The sequence below is a fragment of the Ovis canadensis genome, chromosome 24, assembly GCF_042477335.2.
Source record: "Ovis canadensis isolate MfBH-ARS-UI-01 breed Bighorn chromosome 24, ARS-UI_OviCan_v2, whole genome shotgun sequence".
Taxonomy (NCBI): Eukaryota; Metazoa; Chordata; class Mammalia; order Artiodactyla; family Bovidae; genus Ovis; species Ovis canadensis.
Window position 1 is genome coordinate 53,438,847 of NC_091268.1, and position 14,778 is coordinate 53,453,624.

The window sequence follows — 14,778 nt, forward strand, 5'->3', positions numbered from 1 at the left end:
ATTCTGAATTTGTTCTTTGCAACTGTTTGAAAATTCACATACTTGGAATTGACAAAAGAAAGAGAGCTGACGTGTCATGGAAACCTCCATCTCAAAGCAGACTGAGTTTAAAACAACAACAAAAAAGGGGGGCGGTGGGGAGGGTGTTGACAAGAAAACTGATCCCATTCTAAAACACTGAAATGTGTCATCTCGCTTCCCCACCCGCTGGCGACTCTGAGGCGCAGAGTCCACTGGCCAGGGCTTGCTTCTGTCAGTTGGGTCGGTGTCCTTTTAGACTGGCTGCAGACCACTGTTTCACGAGGGTGAGCACCCGCTCCACAAGGAGCATAATACACTGTTTCACTCTATCTGGAGAGTTGAGTTCCAGAGTAGTTTTACATCTTGCTTTTCATTCTCTGCTTCCAATCTTCTAAATCAGTGAACAACTTTTCGCAAACAGACTGAAGTATGAGGAAGGCTGCATTAATAATAAAGACAAGGGGAACCAAGACTACACACGTATAATAAGACATTTATTATGCTAAAGAACAGGTTTTATTTTTCATTTCCCCAGAACACTAAAATAGCACACGGCATGGTAATTTAGCACTCGATATAAACTGATAAATGCAGTCAATACCTCCGGAAATGGGGCGTCTTCCTTTGGTCTCCTTAAAAACTGCTCTTCAGGGCGTTTCATCGAATTACCAGCACACGACAAAAGGGGTCAGCGCAGAAAAAGGTTAGTGCAGGAGACACCTCAACTCCTAGGAGCTGGCCACCTTCCGTAAGGGGAAATACTTGCTTTTTTTTTTATTCCCCCCCTCTATGACTGCACTCCGGCAGACAGGCTCAAGCTCATTTTTTATTTTGGGTTAACACTGCTAGGGCTCCTAGTTTGAGGAAGGGTTATCTAAAGGTAATGTCAATATTGCAACTTTCACCGTAGGGCCTCCATGTAAAATGCATGTCAAGTGGAAGGAAAGGGGTGTGAGAAAAGATATCAGCTTTTGCTCAAATTATTCTACAAAATGCAGAAATGACAACAGCTTACCATCAACTTGGCTTGGCTCAGACCAAGCCCAGCAGGGTTGACTTTTACAAATATCTACTCTCGTCAGATGGTCAGAGAACAGGCTGGAGAGGGGGTGCCTGGGACGGTGGCCCTGCCAGATGGTGCTGAAGGTAAACTCAAAGCTTGCTGTTACAGCTGTCGATTCTCATCTGATAGCTGTGTAAGGTAATGTCAATGACCTCCTTGACATGGCTTCCCAAGCCTAAATGTCTTTCAAGTACAGAGACTGCCTTCCGTATCAACCAGCTTTCTGTGGGTTCAAGTTCCACTGACTTTAAGTCTGTCTGGTCACACGAATCAAAGCCGGAGCTTCACTGACGCGCCATGTGCGTCCAGAGTTTACACAAAAGAAAGCATTCAAGGACAGCGCTTAGTCTCACTATTTTTATTGGTCTGCCTGTACCTTAACCACGGCATAACAGATTTGCTCATTCAAAAGCTTGTGCAGCCAGTGACGCCACTGTTATCTGCAGATCATCTGAGGTACTTTTTTCCCATGAAAGCATTTTCTTGTATTCTACTCTTGGCTCTGAAAACATGGGCTCTGAGCGGCCAGGGAAAACACTTTTCGTCTCATCATTCAAGAATATTAGGGGATGAGCATGCAGCAGGATGGATGGCAGGCAAGAGGGTGCCAACGCAGAGTCCAGCTTCTCCAGGAGAGCACGGGGCGGGTCAAACTCAGAAACCCCCTTTGCGGACCCTCTCTGCCGGCCCAGCAGTCCTGACCCCCGGGGCTCTCTGCCGAGGCTCCATCCTCTGTGGCTGCCAGGGGGCCTGGGCACTGCCCACGGCCAGTCCGTGCCCGGAGCCTCCCCGACGCCGCGGGCCAGTCCCGCACTCCGCTCCCCTGCCGGAGCCGAGGGCAGACCCGCAGGGTTGCTCTGCGCAGCCGCTGAGGCCGAGTTTCTCCGTACTGCTGCTTGCCACCGCGGAAGCGCTTCGAGGCCACTGCGAGGCGAGGGGCTGGCGCTACACGGGTCACGCTTTGTTTCCAGTGATGACTCCTTTCCTGGATCTCCCCGGGCATCGACCGCAGGCCTCCTCACCCAGGAAGCGGCATCTGCTGGGCCAGGGCTCGCCTCCTGCCTTCTCTCGCTCCACAGTTCTCTGCACGAGGCTCTGTCCGAGGCTGCGCCTGCTCCCTGCTCCTCTGCAAGGCGGGTGCAGAGAGGCCTGCATCTGTCCCTCATGCTGTGTCTCTGACACCCTGAGCCCCAGGACACGCCCGTCAGTCTGCAGAAGGTCTTCAGTGGATCTCAATATGAACCTGGAAAAGACCAACAAATTACAGGGTAATAATGAAGACGGGGTCTCGGCAGGGTCCACACACACCAGGTATTTCCCAGCAAATACGAAGGTCCCTGACAGTCTCCGGTACCAAGGATTCCCACACTGTGATAGAAAACAGGATGTCAACCTACCAATTAGCAATCACAACAAAAAGAACAGTACTTGATTAATGCAGTATTTCCTGAAAATGCTTAAATATGCACTGAGGCTCTGCTCTTTTCATGGCAATGTAGATATCTGTGCAGGTTCAATAAAAAGCGGCTCCCTTTAACCAGGATAAACTAGATGACTCAATCAAGCAACCGAGGCCTCACCCAGAGTGTCCTATTTGAGAATAAGATTCAGTGCCTCAGGCAGGGCAAGCCACTTCTAAGCAATGGACAACTTTACTTATGCGGTTGCTGAGTTGCTAAGTCATGTCTGACTCTTTGGGACCCCATGGACTATATGTAGCCCACCAGGCTCCTCTGTCCACGGATCTTCCCCACCCAGGGACTGAAGTGACATCTCCTGTGTCAGCAGGCAGATCGGGGCATAATCTATACAGGGATGACTATTATTCTATATAACACTGACACAAATACATTCGGGCAGCATATAGCTATATGCAAACATGAGGTGCAATTATTTTTTTGTATTTTGAATATTTATTTGGCTGCGCCAGATCTTCAGTTGCGGTGTGTGAGACCTAGTTCCCTTCCGCTGAGAGAGTGGAGTCCTCGCCACTGGACCATCACGGACATCCCCAGTTCTTTTTTTTTTTTAATTGCTATACAACTGACATAAAATATATTAGTTTCAGTTGTTCCGTTCAGTCGCTCAGTCGTGTCCGACTCTGCGACCCCATGAATCGCAGCACGCCAGGCCTCCCTGTCCATCACCAACTCCCGGAGTTCACTCAGACTCACATCCGTCGAGTCCGTGATGCCATCCAGCCATCTCATCCTCTGTCGTCCCCTTCTCCTCCTGCCCCCAATCCCTCCCAGCATCAGAGTCTTTTCCAATGAGTCAACTCTTCGCATGAGGTGGCCAAAGTACTGGAGTTTCAGCTTCAGCATCAGTCCTTCCAGTGAACACCCAGGACTGATCTCCTTTAGGATGGACTGGTTGGATCTCCTTGCAGTCCAAGGGACTCTCAAGAGTCTTCCACAACACCACAGTTCAAAAGCATCAATTCTTCGGCGCTCAGCTTTCTTCACAGTCCAACTCTCACATCCATACATGACCACTGGAAAAACCATAGCCTTGACTAGACGGACTTTTGTTGGAAAAGTAATGTCTCTGCTTTTTAATATGCTATCTAGGTTCGTACAACCTAGTAATTCAATGTTTGTATATAGCACTGCAAGAAGTCAACACCACAGCTGTACCTGGTGGTGCAACTCCAGTTACAAAGCACAGCCAACGCTCTCACGGTTCACCAAGGCAACCTAACTTCTCGCAAATTAACTCTCCAAAGCATGTTATTTTAAACCTTACATTTAATTTTACTGATCTAAATGTATTAAAAATGACCATTTTCCTGAAATGGAAGCATTCCTAAATATATTTTAATACATATTAGAACAGTTTTTTTTTTAACTTCTTAAGAAAAATAGGTCATTTAATATGGGCCAACTCTCAGGAAAACTGGGTTCTAACTACTTTTATTATATCCTTATAGGATAACTTAGTACAGTCCAGAAAGGTGAAGTGTTGTCAGAATTGTTACAATATTTTAAATGAGATACCAGTATTTTGGCCAACACATGCGAAAAGCTGACTCATTGGAAAAGACTCTGATGCTGGGAGGGATTGGGGGCAGGAGGAGAAGGGGACGACAGAGGATGAGATGGTTGGATGGCATCACTGACTCGATGGACGTGAGTCTGAGTGAACCCCGGTAGTTGGTGATGGACAGGGAGGCCTGGCGTGCTGCGATTCATGGGGTCGCAAAGAGTCGGACAGGACTGAGCGACTGAACTGAACTGAACTGAATGTAATCATACCTTTGATAATGACAAAGTAATCATGTACTCAACCCTGAATATGCAATGGAAGGACTGATGCTGAAGCTAAAGCTTCAATACTTTGGCCACCTGATATGAGGAGCCAACTCACTGGAAAAGACCCTGATGCTGGGAAAGACTGACACGGGAGGAGAAGGGGCGGACAGAGGAGGAGATGGTTGGATGGCATCATCGACTCAATGGCTATGAATCTGAGCAAACTCCGGGAAATAGAGGAGCGTGGTGTGCTACAGTCCACGGGGTGGGCAAGAGTCGGACACAGCTTAGCCACTGAACAACAGTAACAAATAACGAGAGCATAAGCTGCTCACGCGAGATCTAGCTCTTCAGTCAACTAAGTAATAAACTAGGTATTCAATTCTTTACAGAAAGACTTCAGTAGGTGAGCTAGACACTTTTGGCTGTGAGCCCTCAACCAGATGACTTTTGATATTACTTATATACTGAGAGCCAGAAATAACTTTCAAGTAATTTCTAAACAGAATCATCCATGCAGCATCCTCTGTGGTTCCCCCTCCCTGTACTGAACGTGTATTGGTACACTGTATCTCGCCAAATAAAGCACACACAATTACACCATGAGCCGTCCTCGGCCCAGCTACCATCTCCCACCCCTCAACCCCCAGATCTACAAAACAATGAGCAGCATAAACTACGGCAAACTGACTTATCCACAAACACTGAGAGCCCTTCCCCCTAAATGAGGGAAGTCTATTCTGAAATTCTAGACAGTGTGATTCAGGACGTTCCTAGTGGTTCAGGGGTTAAGAATCCGCCTGCCAACACAGGGGACACAGGTTCGAGTCCTAGTCCGGAAGTTCCCACGTGGAGCAGGGAACTAGGTCCATGTGCCACAGTGAAGACCCAGAGCAGCCAAAATTAAATTAAAAATAAATAAAAACACAGTATGGGGCAAGAAAAACAAAGTGCAGGGCTGGGCGTCAATTCCTGAGCTTACTCTCTACCTCCCTCACCAGTGCCTGCCCCCTGCCCCGCCCCAGAAACAGACAACGGTTGAGTACGGAACCACAGCGGCTGGCTGCGGGGGGTAGGTGTGGAGGGAACAGGCTGTCGGTCGGGCCCACGGCCTCGGGGCAACAGGAGCAACCTGGCCCACGAGGATCCCCGCCAGGGAGGCGGGCGCCCAGCTGGGCGACAGCAGGCCAGACCCGATTCGGCAGCTGCGCCCTCTAGGGCGGTCACCTTACCCTCCCCAACCTGCGCTATTCATGGCTTCAGGGACGCGATGGTCTGGATACCATTGCTCTGGAAACTAAAAATACCCCCACCTCTGTGCCACTGCCAGCCAGCCAGCAACGCTATTCCCGAAGGGAGCTGGGGGCTGGGTTAGGCGGGGGACACAGCTGAAACGCAGGGCAGCTGCTCAGCCGGACGACCACCGGCGTGGAGTGGGGCCCTGCCTGGTCATGGCTCACGCACTGCACTCCAAGGCCACCTGGCTTCACGGCTGGTTTTTTTATTTGAAGTACAGCTGACTTACAATATTACGCACAGCACAGCGACTCAGTGTTTTTACAGACAATACTCTAATGAAAGTTACTACAGGAGGTGCCTATACAACATATCCTGTTGCTTCCCTGTTTTACACATGGTAGTCTGAACTGTTAATCCTGTAGCCCTAATCTGCCCTCCCCACTTCGGTACCCACTGGTCTGTCTCTGCTTTGCACGAACATTTGCTTGTGCTGTTTTCCCATTCCACCTTGGAGTGACGCCTCCCACTCCCAGCTCTCGGAGGCGGCGTCAGCTGACCTGCCCGCCGCTGAGCTCACCGTGAAAGCATCTGAGACAAACTGCTCTGCTGGGTACATCGCTCAGAGGACGAGTGAGAGGAAGGGCCGGGCACCTCTGTGCTGCCCCCAAGCACCAGCGCATGGAGTCGGCCACACGGACCCAGTCCCTGCTGTGAACCACGCAGCGTGTCCACGCCATCCCCGCGCGCTAGGCGCCTCTGGGGCCGCCACCCAGAGGCTCCAGGGTGTGCCCACCTGGCCGGGCAAGAGGCGGGAGGGTGGGCCGAGCGAGGCGGCACCTGCTGTCCTGCGTGAGGACTCTTCGGGTGGATGCACCCAGCCTGTTCTGTGGCCACAGCCCGGGGCAGCCGAGAAACAGCTGCTGTGCGCGTCGTTATCAGCAAGCGCGTCACGGGAAGGACTCCCTAGTGGTCCAGTGACTAAGACTCCACGCTCCAAATTCAGGGCACCCGGGTTCAATCCTGAGTCAGGGAACTAGATCCCGCCTGACGCAACTAAGAGTTCGCATGCCACAACCAAGATCCAGGGCAGTCAAAATTAGCTAATTTTTTTTAAAAAGTGCGTCAGAGGGAACCAGTGACAAAACGCAACTGAGGGAGTCAGTCAAACGGAGGCCAGAGAAGTGACCCCTGGATGACCCAAAGTGGCCCAAGCGTGGACCAGCATCGCTGTCGGGGACAGACGTGGAGGTCCAGGAGGGAGCGGCTGCGGGCTGGGAGCTGTCAGGGGCCCCGACACCGCCCAAGGAGGCACCCAGCACACTGAGCTCCAAGGAGGGCGAGCTGGCGATGACTGTAAAGATTCCTTACTAATGACTGTGACGCTTCCTTGGGGAATTCCACACCTGCGGCACTTTCTGCTGCAGATTCAATCAGCAAGTGTTCACGGAGCCCCGAAGCTAGGCCAGCGCTGTTCTGAGCACAGCGATGGGGACAGCGCACCGAGCAGATAAAGAAGGGTTGCTTTCCAGTGAACGCAGGGACGAGGACAAAACTGTCACGCGCACAAGCTTCCTTGTGGCAGGCAGAGACGGATCAGTTTGGATCAACACCGTACACCGTACGCCAGGAGCAACTCCAATGTTTTACATGTAAAAGCAAAACATGATGTATTAGTACCAGAATAAATTACAACTGAATTCCTTGTATTGTTAGAGTTGGGAGGGCCTTTCTAACTAGGACAAAACCCAAAAGTCAGAAATGACGTTAAATTTCACTACAAAGAATTTCAGTATGGCAAAAACACTGTAAGCAAAATGAAAATCACATTTAACTGGAAAAATTTTTCAACTCTTATCAACAGACAACTTTTATCTGACAAAGCTTCAAGAAACCCGCCAACAACCCAGCAGAAAAAAGGGCAAAGAACAGGTACAGTTCACACAAAAAGGGGGCAAACAAGCACTTCTCTCACACCACCTCATCCTTTAAGGCAGGCAAGCTTGTTGGCTCAAATGCCAAGATATGCCCACGATGCGACCTCCTCCAGGGCCTCCCTGGCATCACCGTGATGGGTCACCAACACTCCTCTCTCCCGCTCATCTGAGGGTCTCCCTGCTGCCTCCTCCACTCTCACCAGGAAGTAAGTGGGATTTTTTTGAATTGCTTGAATACAAAGTTACCACATGACCCAGCAGTTCCAACCCTAGGCATATAACCAAGAGAAATGAACACGTATGTTGGGACTTCTCTAGTGGTCCAGCGGATGGAATCTGCTTGCCCATGCGTGTGGCAGGGGACACAGGTTCGACCCCTGGTCCGGGAAGATCCTGTGCCTCGAAGCAACTAGGCCCGTGCTCCACAGCTTCGGAGCACAAAAGCCCCGGAGCCCAAGCTCGGCAACAGGCAAAGCCCCTGCAACGAGACGCTTGGGCGCAGCAGCTAGAGAGCAGCCCTCGCAGCACCGGAGACCCAGCTCAGCCAGAAAGAGGACAGACACTCAGAAACTGTTAGAGCAGCCAAACGCTGCCGCTACGACCAAGAGCATAATCTCTCGTCTGGCCCTTCTTTTGAACCTGCAGTGAAGTGCACATAAAGGCTACCATCCATCACTACCACACGGCTCTGGGATGCTTTCATTCAAATGAGAAGCGTCTTCATTCAGCAACTCCTGCTCCCCCTTCTCCAGCCCCTGGCCACCACCTTCTATGTTCTGCCTCTTTGAATGACGTCCCTTGAGTCTATCCAAGTTGTAGCAAGTGTGAGAACTTCGTTCCTTTCCAAAGCTGAGTAAGATTCCATGGAAGGCGCACGCGTTCTGCTTGTCCTCTCACGTGCTGACGGGCTCCTGAATCGTCGACAGTGCTGCCGGGAACAATGGAGCACGGGCGCCTGCGTCCCTGCCTTGGGCTCTCTGCGGTGTGCGCCTACCAGTGAGGCCCCTGGGCCATGCAGCGATCCTGTACTCAGCTTTCTGAGGACCTGCTAAACTGCTTCCCAAGACCACCTGACCTGCCTGCTGAGAAACCTATATGCAAGTCAAGAGGCAACAGTTAGAACTGGACATGGAACAGACTGGTTCCAAATCCGGAAAGGAGTACGTCAGGGCTGTGTATTGCCACCCTGCTTATTTCACTTCTGTGCAGAGTAAGTACATCATGAGAAACGCTGGGCTGGAAGAAGCACAAGCTGGAATCAAGATTGCGGGGAGAAATATCAATAACCTCAGATATGCAGATGACACCACCCTTATGGGAGAAAGCGAAGGAGAACTAAAGAGCCTCTTGATGAAAGTGAAAGAGGAGAGTGAAAAAGTTGGCTTAAAACTCAATATTCAGAAAACTAAGATCACAGCATCCAGTCCCATCACTTCATGGCAAATAGCTGGGGAAACAATGGAAACAGTGACAAGACTTTTATTTTTTGGGCTCCAATATCACTGCAGATGGTGAATGCAGTCATGAAATTAAAAGACGCTTGCTCCCTGGAAGAAAAGCTATGACCAACCTAGACAGCATATTAAAAAGCAGAGACATTACCAACAAAGGTCTGTCTAGTCAAAACTATGGTTTTTCCAGTAGTCACGTATGGATGTGAGAGTTGGACTGTAAAATACAGAAAGCTGAGCACCGAAGAATTGCTGCTTTTGAACTGTGGTGTTGGAGAAGACTCTTGAGAGTCCCTTGGACTGCAAGGAGATCCAACCAGTCAATCCTAGGGGAAATCAGTCCTGAATATTCAGTGGAAGGACTGATGCAGAAGCTGAAACTCCAATATTTTGGTCACCTAATGTGAAGAATTGACTCATTGGAAAACACTGATGCTGGGAAAGACTGAAGGCAAGAGAAGACGACAGAGGATGAGATGGTTGGACGGCATCACCAACTCAATGGACACGAGTGTGAGTAAACTGCGGGAGTTGGTGATGAACAGGGAGGCCTGGCGTGCTGCAGTCCATGGGGTCGCAAACAGTCGGACACGAGTGAGCGAGTGAACTGCCCTGGAACTGCTTCCCACAGCGACCACACCACCTCCCACTCCTCCCAGCAGTGCTGCTGCTGCTGCTGCTGAGTCGCTTCAGTCGTGTCCGACTCTGTGCGACCCCAGAGACAGCAGCCCGCCAGGCTCCCCCGTCCCTGGGATTCTCCAGGCAAGAATACTGGAGCAGGTTGCCATTTCCTTCTCCAATGCATGAAAGTGAAAAGTGAAAATGAAGTCGCCCAGTTGTGTCCGACTCTTAGCGACCCCATGGACTGCAGCCTACCAGTGCACAGGGGTCTAATTTCTCCACATCCTCGCTGTCCCTCCCTGCATAAGAGCCGGTCTCAGTGTGACTCTGACTTGCAGTTTCCCAATTTTTTTCCCCAGCACTGGGTTTTATTGCCTCCCTGGCAGAAGAGAGGCCTCCTGGGGGCAGGGCCAGGTCAGGCGAGGGCTGGGCATGGGAAGCGCTCAGCCTGTGTAGCTGGGCTCGGATTTGGAGCTGGAGCAGTGAGTAGAGGCTCCCCAGGATGAAGCCTGGCCTGGGAGTCCCCAGACCCAGGTGAGATTCTGCCAGTGACAGACAAGCAGTCACTCGCCTTCCAGGCCCATAAGTGTCCCTGGGACAGGACGGGAGGAGATGGGGGGAGACAGCAGGAGCCGTGAGTCTCAGGCAGAGAAGGTGGCCCGCGTGGGTCTGTGAGGGCCCGGAAGCAGGGGGACGCCACGTTCGCATCCTGCAAGGCTGGGATGGGAAGCAGAGCCTGGCCACCAGGGCCCCTTCTCTGGGCATCCCACGGGGCCACAAGGCTCAAGTGCACAGACTGGGGCTCGGGGCTCATAGGTCACTGCAAACATGTCTTAGGTCCTCACCATGGCCGGTGGCCTGGCTGCACACAAACACGTTCCAACTGCCCCATCTTTTCCTGGGTTTACTTGCCATTGGTGTATCTTCTTTGGAGAAATGTCTATTCAAGCCCTTTGCCGACGTTTGAATTGGGTGGTTGTTGCCGAGTTGTAAGAGTTCTTCACATGTTTTGAACATTAATCCTTGTCAGATATACAGTTTGCAAATATAGGTGAGCCTTGCAATGCAGGGGCTGGCGTGTGGACACTCCACAATGGAAAAATCCTCACACGGTTCTCAGGCAGCCCTCCCCCAAAGTACCCAGTGACCACCTTGTCTGCGCCTCCCCACCCCCCCCACACACCTCAAATGGCCAAATAAACCCCACGCTCTACAGCCAGAGTGTTCAGCTTCCACGGTTCTCTAAAGCTGTGCTGCCTGTGGACGACGACCCGACGGCACGTCTGGCAAGCCACCCGCGGGGCCGGTGTCCCCGGCTCTCCGTTCTGCCTGCGCCTCGCATCCGGAGCCAACCTCCCGCCTCCACAGTGCACTCACCCTCAGTCACGCCAGTGCACACTCCTCGTTAGGAAACCTGTATCTGAGTAACCTTTCCAGGGCTTCCCCTACCGGCCTACAGCAACTGGGAGATCTGGAAAGCCTCTCCATCATGACAGGAATGGAGTCCTTCGCTCCTTACTGACAGGAAGCCAGTCTCAGCACTCTCGCAGCGACAACAGCGGCTGCAAGACCAGATTGATTCGGTGATCCCAAAAGCCCCTTCTGAAAGGAGAACCCAGCAGTGAGAGCGTCTTGGAGTTCTAAGGGCCAGGGAGGAGTGTTTGAGGTGGCAAGAACAGCGAGTGCAAATGCCCAGGGGCAGGAAGAGGCTTGGCGCCTGCAGAGAGGAGACAGGAAAACATAGGAGCAAGCAAGGAACAAGCCAGGGAGATGCCAGAAGGGTGGACAGAAGTCAAATCTACAGGACAGAAACACGTGAACTGCATTCCACGTGCAGTGGGGAGCAGTTTGGGTTTTTTTTTTTTCCTTGTAAGGAATGACACAATCTGATTTATACTTTTAAAAGACGTCTCCAAGGGCCCTGGGGAGAACAGATAGAGGCACCTTCGCAGCTTGGACTAGAGGGGTGGTCAAAAGTAACTAAGTGGACATATCAGAAAGGTGAGATTTTATGGTACACAACTGGCTATTTTCAACATCATGTTGATTTTCTCTTACTTGTGACTACATGCTAAGTGTGTGCTAAGTCACTTCAGCCGTGTCCAACTCTTTGTGACCCTACGGACTGTAGCCCCTCCAGGCAAGAATACTTGAGGGTGCTGCCATCTCCTCCTCCAGGGGATCTTCCCACCCTCATCCCTTAATGTCTCCTTCGTTGGCAGGCAGGTTCCTTACCACTTAGTGCCGCCTGGGAAGCCTGCAAATTATACAAGTAACTTCGGAACTAAAGTCTCCAAAGTGGAGCTTGAGGGTCAGATAGAGCCTCCTGACACATTCTGCTTTGCCCACAAAGGTGATTTTTTTGTTGTGTTGATATTTAAAAATTAGGATTTCCACTTTCTCTTGGAAATGGCTGCCTCTGGCACACAGCAGTTGGCTGGTGACAACAGGCTGGAGCACAGACTTTCTGGCTTATTTCTGTCCCTACTCCTAGCACTTTCTTTGCTCACTGATACAACCTACTGGAAACATACCTGAGTTTCTGACTCCTTTGGCACCACTTAAGGATGCTTGGACTGCAAGGAGATCCAACCAGTTCATTCTGAAGGAGATCAACCCTGGGATTTCTTTGGAAGGAATGATGCTAAAGCTGAAACTCCAGTACTTTGGCCACACCATGGGAAGAGTTGACTCACTGGAAAAGACTCTGATGCTGGGAGGGATTGGGGGCAGGAGGAGAAGGGGATGACAGAGGATGAGATGGCTGGATATCATCACCGACTCGATGGACTTGAGTTTGAGTGAACTCCAGGAGTTGGTGACGGACAGGGAGGCCTGGCGTACTACAATTCTTGGGGTCGTAAAGGGTCGGACACGACTGAGCGACTGAACTGAACTGAACTGAAGGATGCTACAAGCCCCTGTTCACACAAAAGAATCTTGATTTGGACACTGAAATAGAGAGGCAGGTTCATCCCAACTCACCTTAACTCAATTTTGGTCAATAAGGGGTTTTACATCACCAGTGAGAGGCTTTGAGACAATTATATTCTGATACTGCCTGCCAATGCAACAGACATAGAGACTTTCAGTCCCTGGATCGGGAAGATTCCCTGCAGGAGGGCAAGGAAACCCACTCCAGTATTCTTGCCTGGAGAACCCCATGCACAGAGGAGCCTGGTGGGCTACAGTCCATGGGGTCCCAAAGAGTCAGACACTACTGAAGTTACTTAGCACACAGGCACAGTCAAACCAAAGGGAAAAAAGAAAGCACCTGCCCCGCCCACGTCAATAAGGCACAGTCCTGCTCAGGCTTCCCCTAAGTACTGTCAGACCCTAAGCTCTTGGAGAACAGGGACCTGTCCATCACAGAGCCCTAGGCGACACAACAGACGCTCCACAATGTGTAAATGGAACCCAGAGATGCTCAGCACTTGGCCATCTATGACACACTCGGGAAGGAATAAATCTCAATTTGACGGTTTTCCATTCTGTCAGAAAAAGGCATCTGGAATTTGCGGGAGGTAGAAATGTCAATCCCTGATAGCAAAGATGATCTCCAGGGTGCTGGGTGTGTGTACTATTTCACAGCTGAACTGTTTCAGGCCTCTGAACCTTTGCCTCTCTACGTCTTTACACCTCGTTTTCTTCTCATCACCACCCCCACTCCTTTCACCACCAACACCCTCCACCCCGGGCCAGGATAAACATGGATACCTCTATCAGAACATCGATTAACATCCATTAATTTACCTTAAGCTTGCATCGCTTTGAAAGCTTCATAAAGTTTGGGAACTAGAAAAGTCAACGGTAAACGCACTCCCCGCCCCCGCACCCCCAATCAGTCATTTTCACAATTTCCTCTTCAGGGCCAGGGGCCTTCCGACCCCGTGAGCCCGCTGTAGGACTTTACTCGAGGCCTGCCGCTCCACGCCCCCACCCCACCCCGCCTCTTCTGCGAAAACAGGGTCAACAATGACCTCTGCGGGAGAAAGGCACGGTGCTGAGCCACACACTCGGCATCCAGCCTGGCACCTTCCGGCGGCATCTTCACGGCCTGGGCGAGGGTGGCCCGGGCCGTGCGAGGCGGACCGGCGCTCGGGGACGATCCGGGGCGGGGGGAAGACAGGGGGTCGGGCGGGCGCGCCTCACCCACCTGCAGACGGACGTTGAGCATCATGGAAGCCACGATGTAGAGGTAGGGGAAGTTGATGCGCAAGCGCCAGGCCAGGTCGAAGAAGATGAGCAGCGTGCGGGTCAGCCCCTTGCAGAAGACCCCATAAGAGCGGGCGGCGGCCGAGCGCGATAGCCGGACAGCCAGGCCCGACAGAGCCGCCGCCATATAGACCGGCGCCCGCCGCCGCCGCCCGCCCGCCGCGCACCGACCGGCCGCTGGACCCGGGCCGCCGGGCGCGCCGAAGCCCGGCCGCCCGCCCTCTCGGCGCCGCGACGCCCCCGAGCCTCCGCCCCGGCCGCTGGCCCGCGCTGAGGGAGCGAAGGAGGCGGCGGCGAGGCCGGCGGGCGGGCGGGCGGGCCGCGGGGAGGCGAGTCGGCGCGTCACGCTCCCGGGAAGCGCCTCAGCGAGCCGGCGCTCGGTCCCAGCCCGGCTGCGCGGCCTGACGTCACAATGCCGGCGCCGAGCCGGCGTCTATGGCCCCGCCCAAGGCCCCACCCCTGCCCCGCCCCCGTTCACCTTGGCCCAGGTGAGAAGCGCATGCGTGGGCTAGGTGGCGCCAAGAGGCCGGCTGATGCGCTGTGTTCTTCCGCCCCCTAGTGGTAAGCCAGAAAATAAAACACAAGGAGGTGCTGAACGGTGGGTTTAGGGTGAACGGGCGCTGCCGAACGTTCAAGTTATTAAAATGGTAAAGTTTTGCGTTATGCTTGTCTTACCACAGTGAAAAAAAGAAACAAAATAGTTTCTTGGGCCAAACAGGGAGAACTTACTCCTCAGGTGGATTACAGTGTCAACTCATATATTGATAATAATCAGATTTTAATAATCAGATTAATTACGAAACCTCTAATGTAAAAGGGTTTCCCTGGTGGCTCAGACGGTAAAGTATCCGCCTGCAGGCGGATTGGGTTGGATCCCTGCGTCCGAAAGGTCCCCTGGAGGAGGGCATGGCAACCCACTCCAGTATTCTTGCCTGGAGAATTTCACAGAGGAGCCTGGCGGGCTACAGTCCATGGGGTCGCAA

At 52.3% G+C, this 14,778-nt stretch overlaps 1 protein-coding gene across 4 annotated transcripts; it reads right to left on the reverse strand.

Annotated features, from left to right (window-relative positions):
• Positions 1-498: 498 nt before the first annotated feature.
• On the reverse strand, positions 499-14,166 carry LOC138428763 (small integral membrane protein 10-like protein 3). 4 transcript variants are annotated; one of them, XM_069569591.2, is made up of 2 exons: positions 13,737-14,166; positions 499-2,327 (listed from the first exon to the last, which is right to left on the reverse strand). In XM_069569591.2, exons 1-2 carry the CDS (start codon positions 13,920-13,922, stop codon positions 2,307-2,309), a joined length of 207 nt encoding a protein of 68 aa, XP_069425692.1. In that variant the 5' UTR covers positions 13,923-14,166; the 3' UTR covers positions 499-2,306. The 4 variants fall into 4 exon arrangements, with proteins under 4 accessions (XP_069425692.1, XP_069425689.1, XP_069425690.1 ...); XM_069569588.1 differs by having other exon boundaries at positions 1,428-2,327; positions 13,737-13,825; XM_069569589.1 differs by lacking the exon at positions 13,737-14,166 and adding an exon at positions 6,978-7,062 and having other exon boundaries at positions 1,428-2,327.
• Between the last annotated feature and the right edge of the window lie 612 nt (positions 14,167-14,778).

What these genes read in the sequence shown, in the direction of transcription:
- LOC138428763 (XM_069569588.1), bottom strand. Translation starts at nt 2,250, where the DNA reads ATGAGGGACAGATGCAGGCCTCTCTGCACCCGCCTTGCAGAGGAGCAG.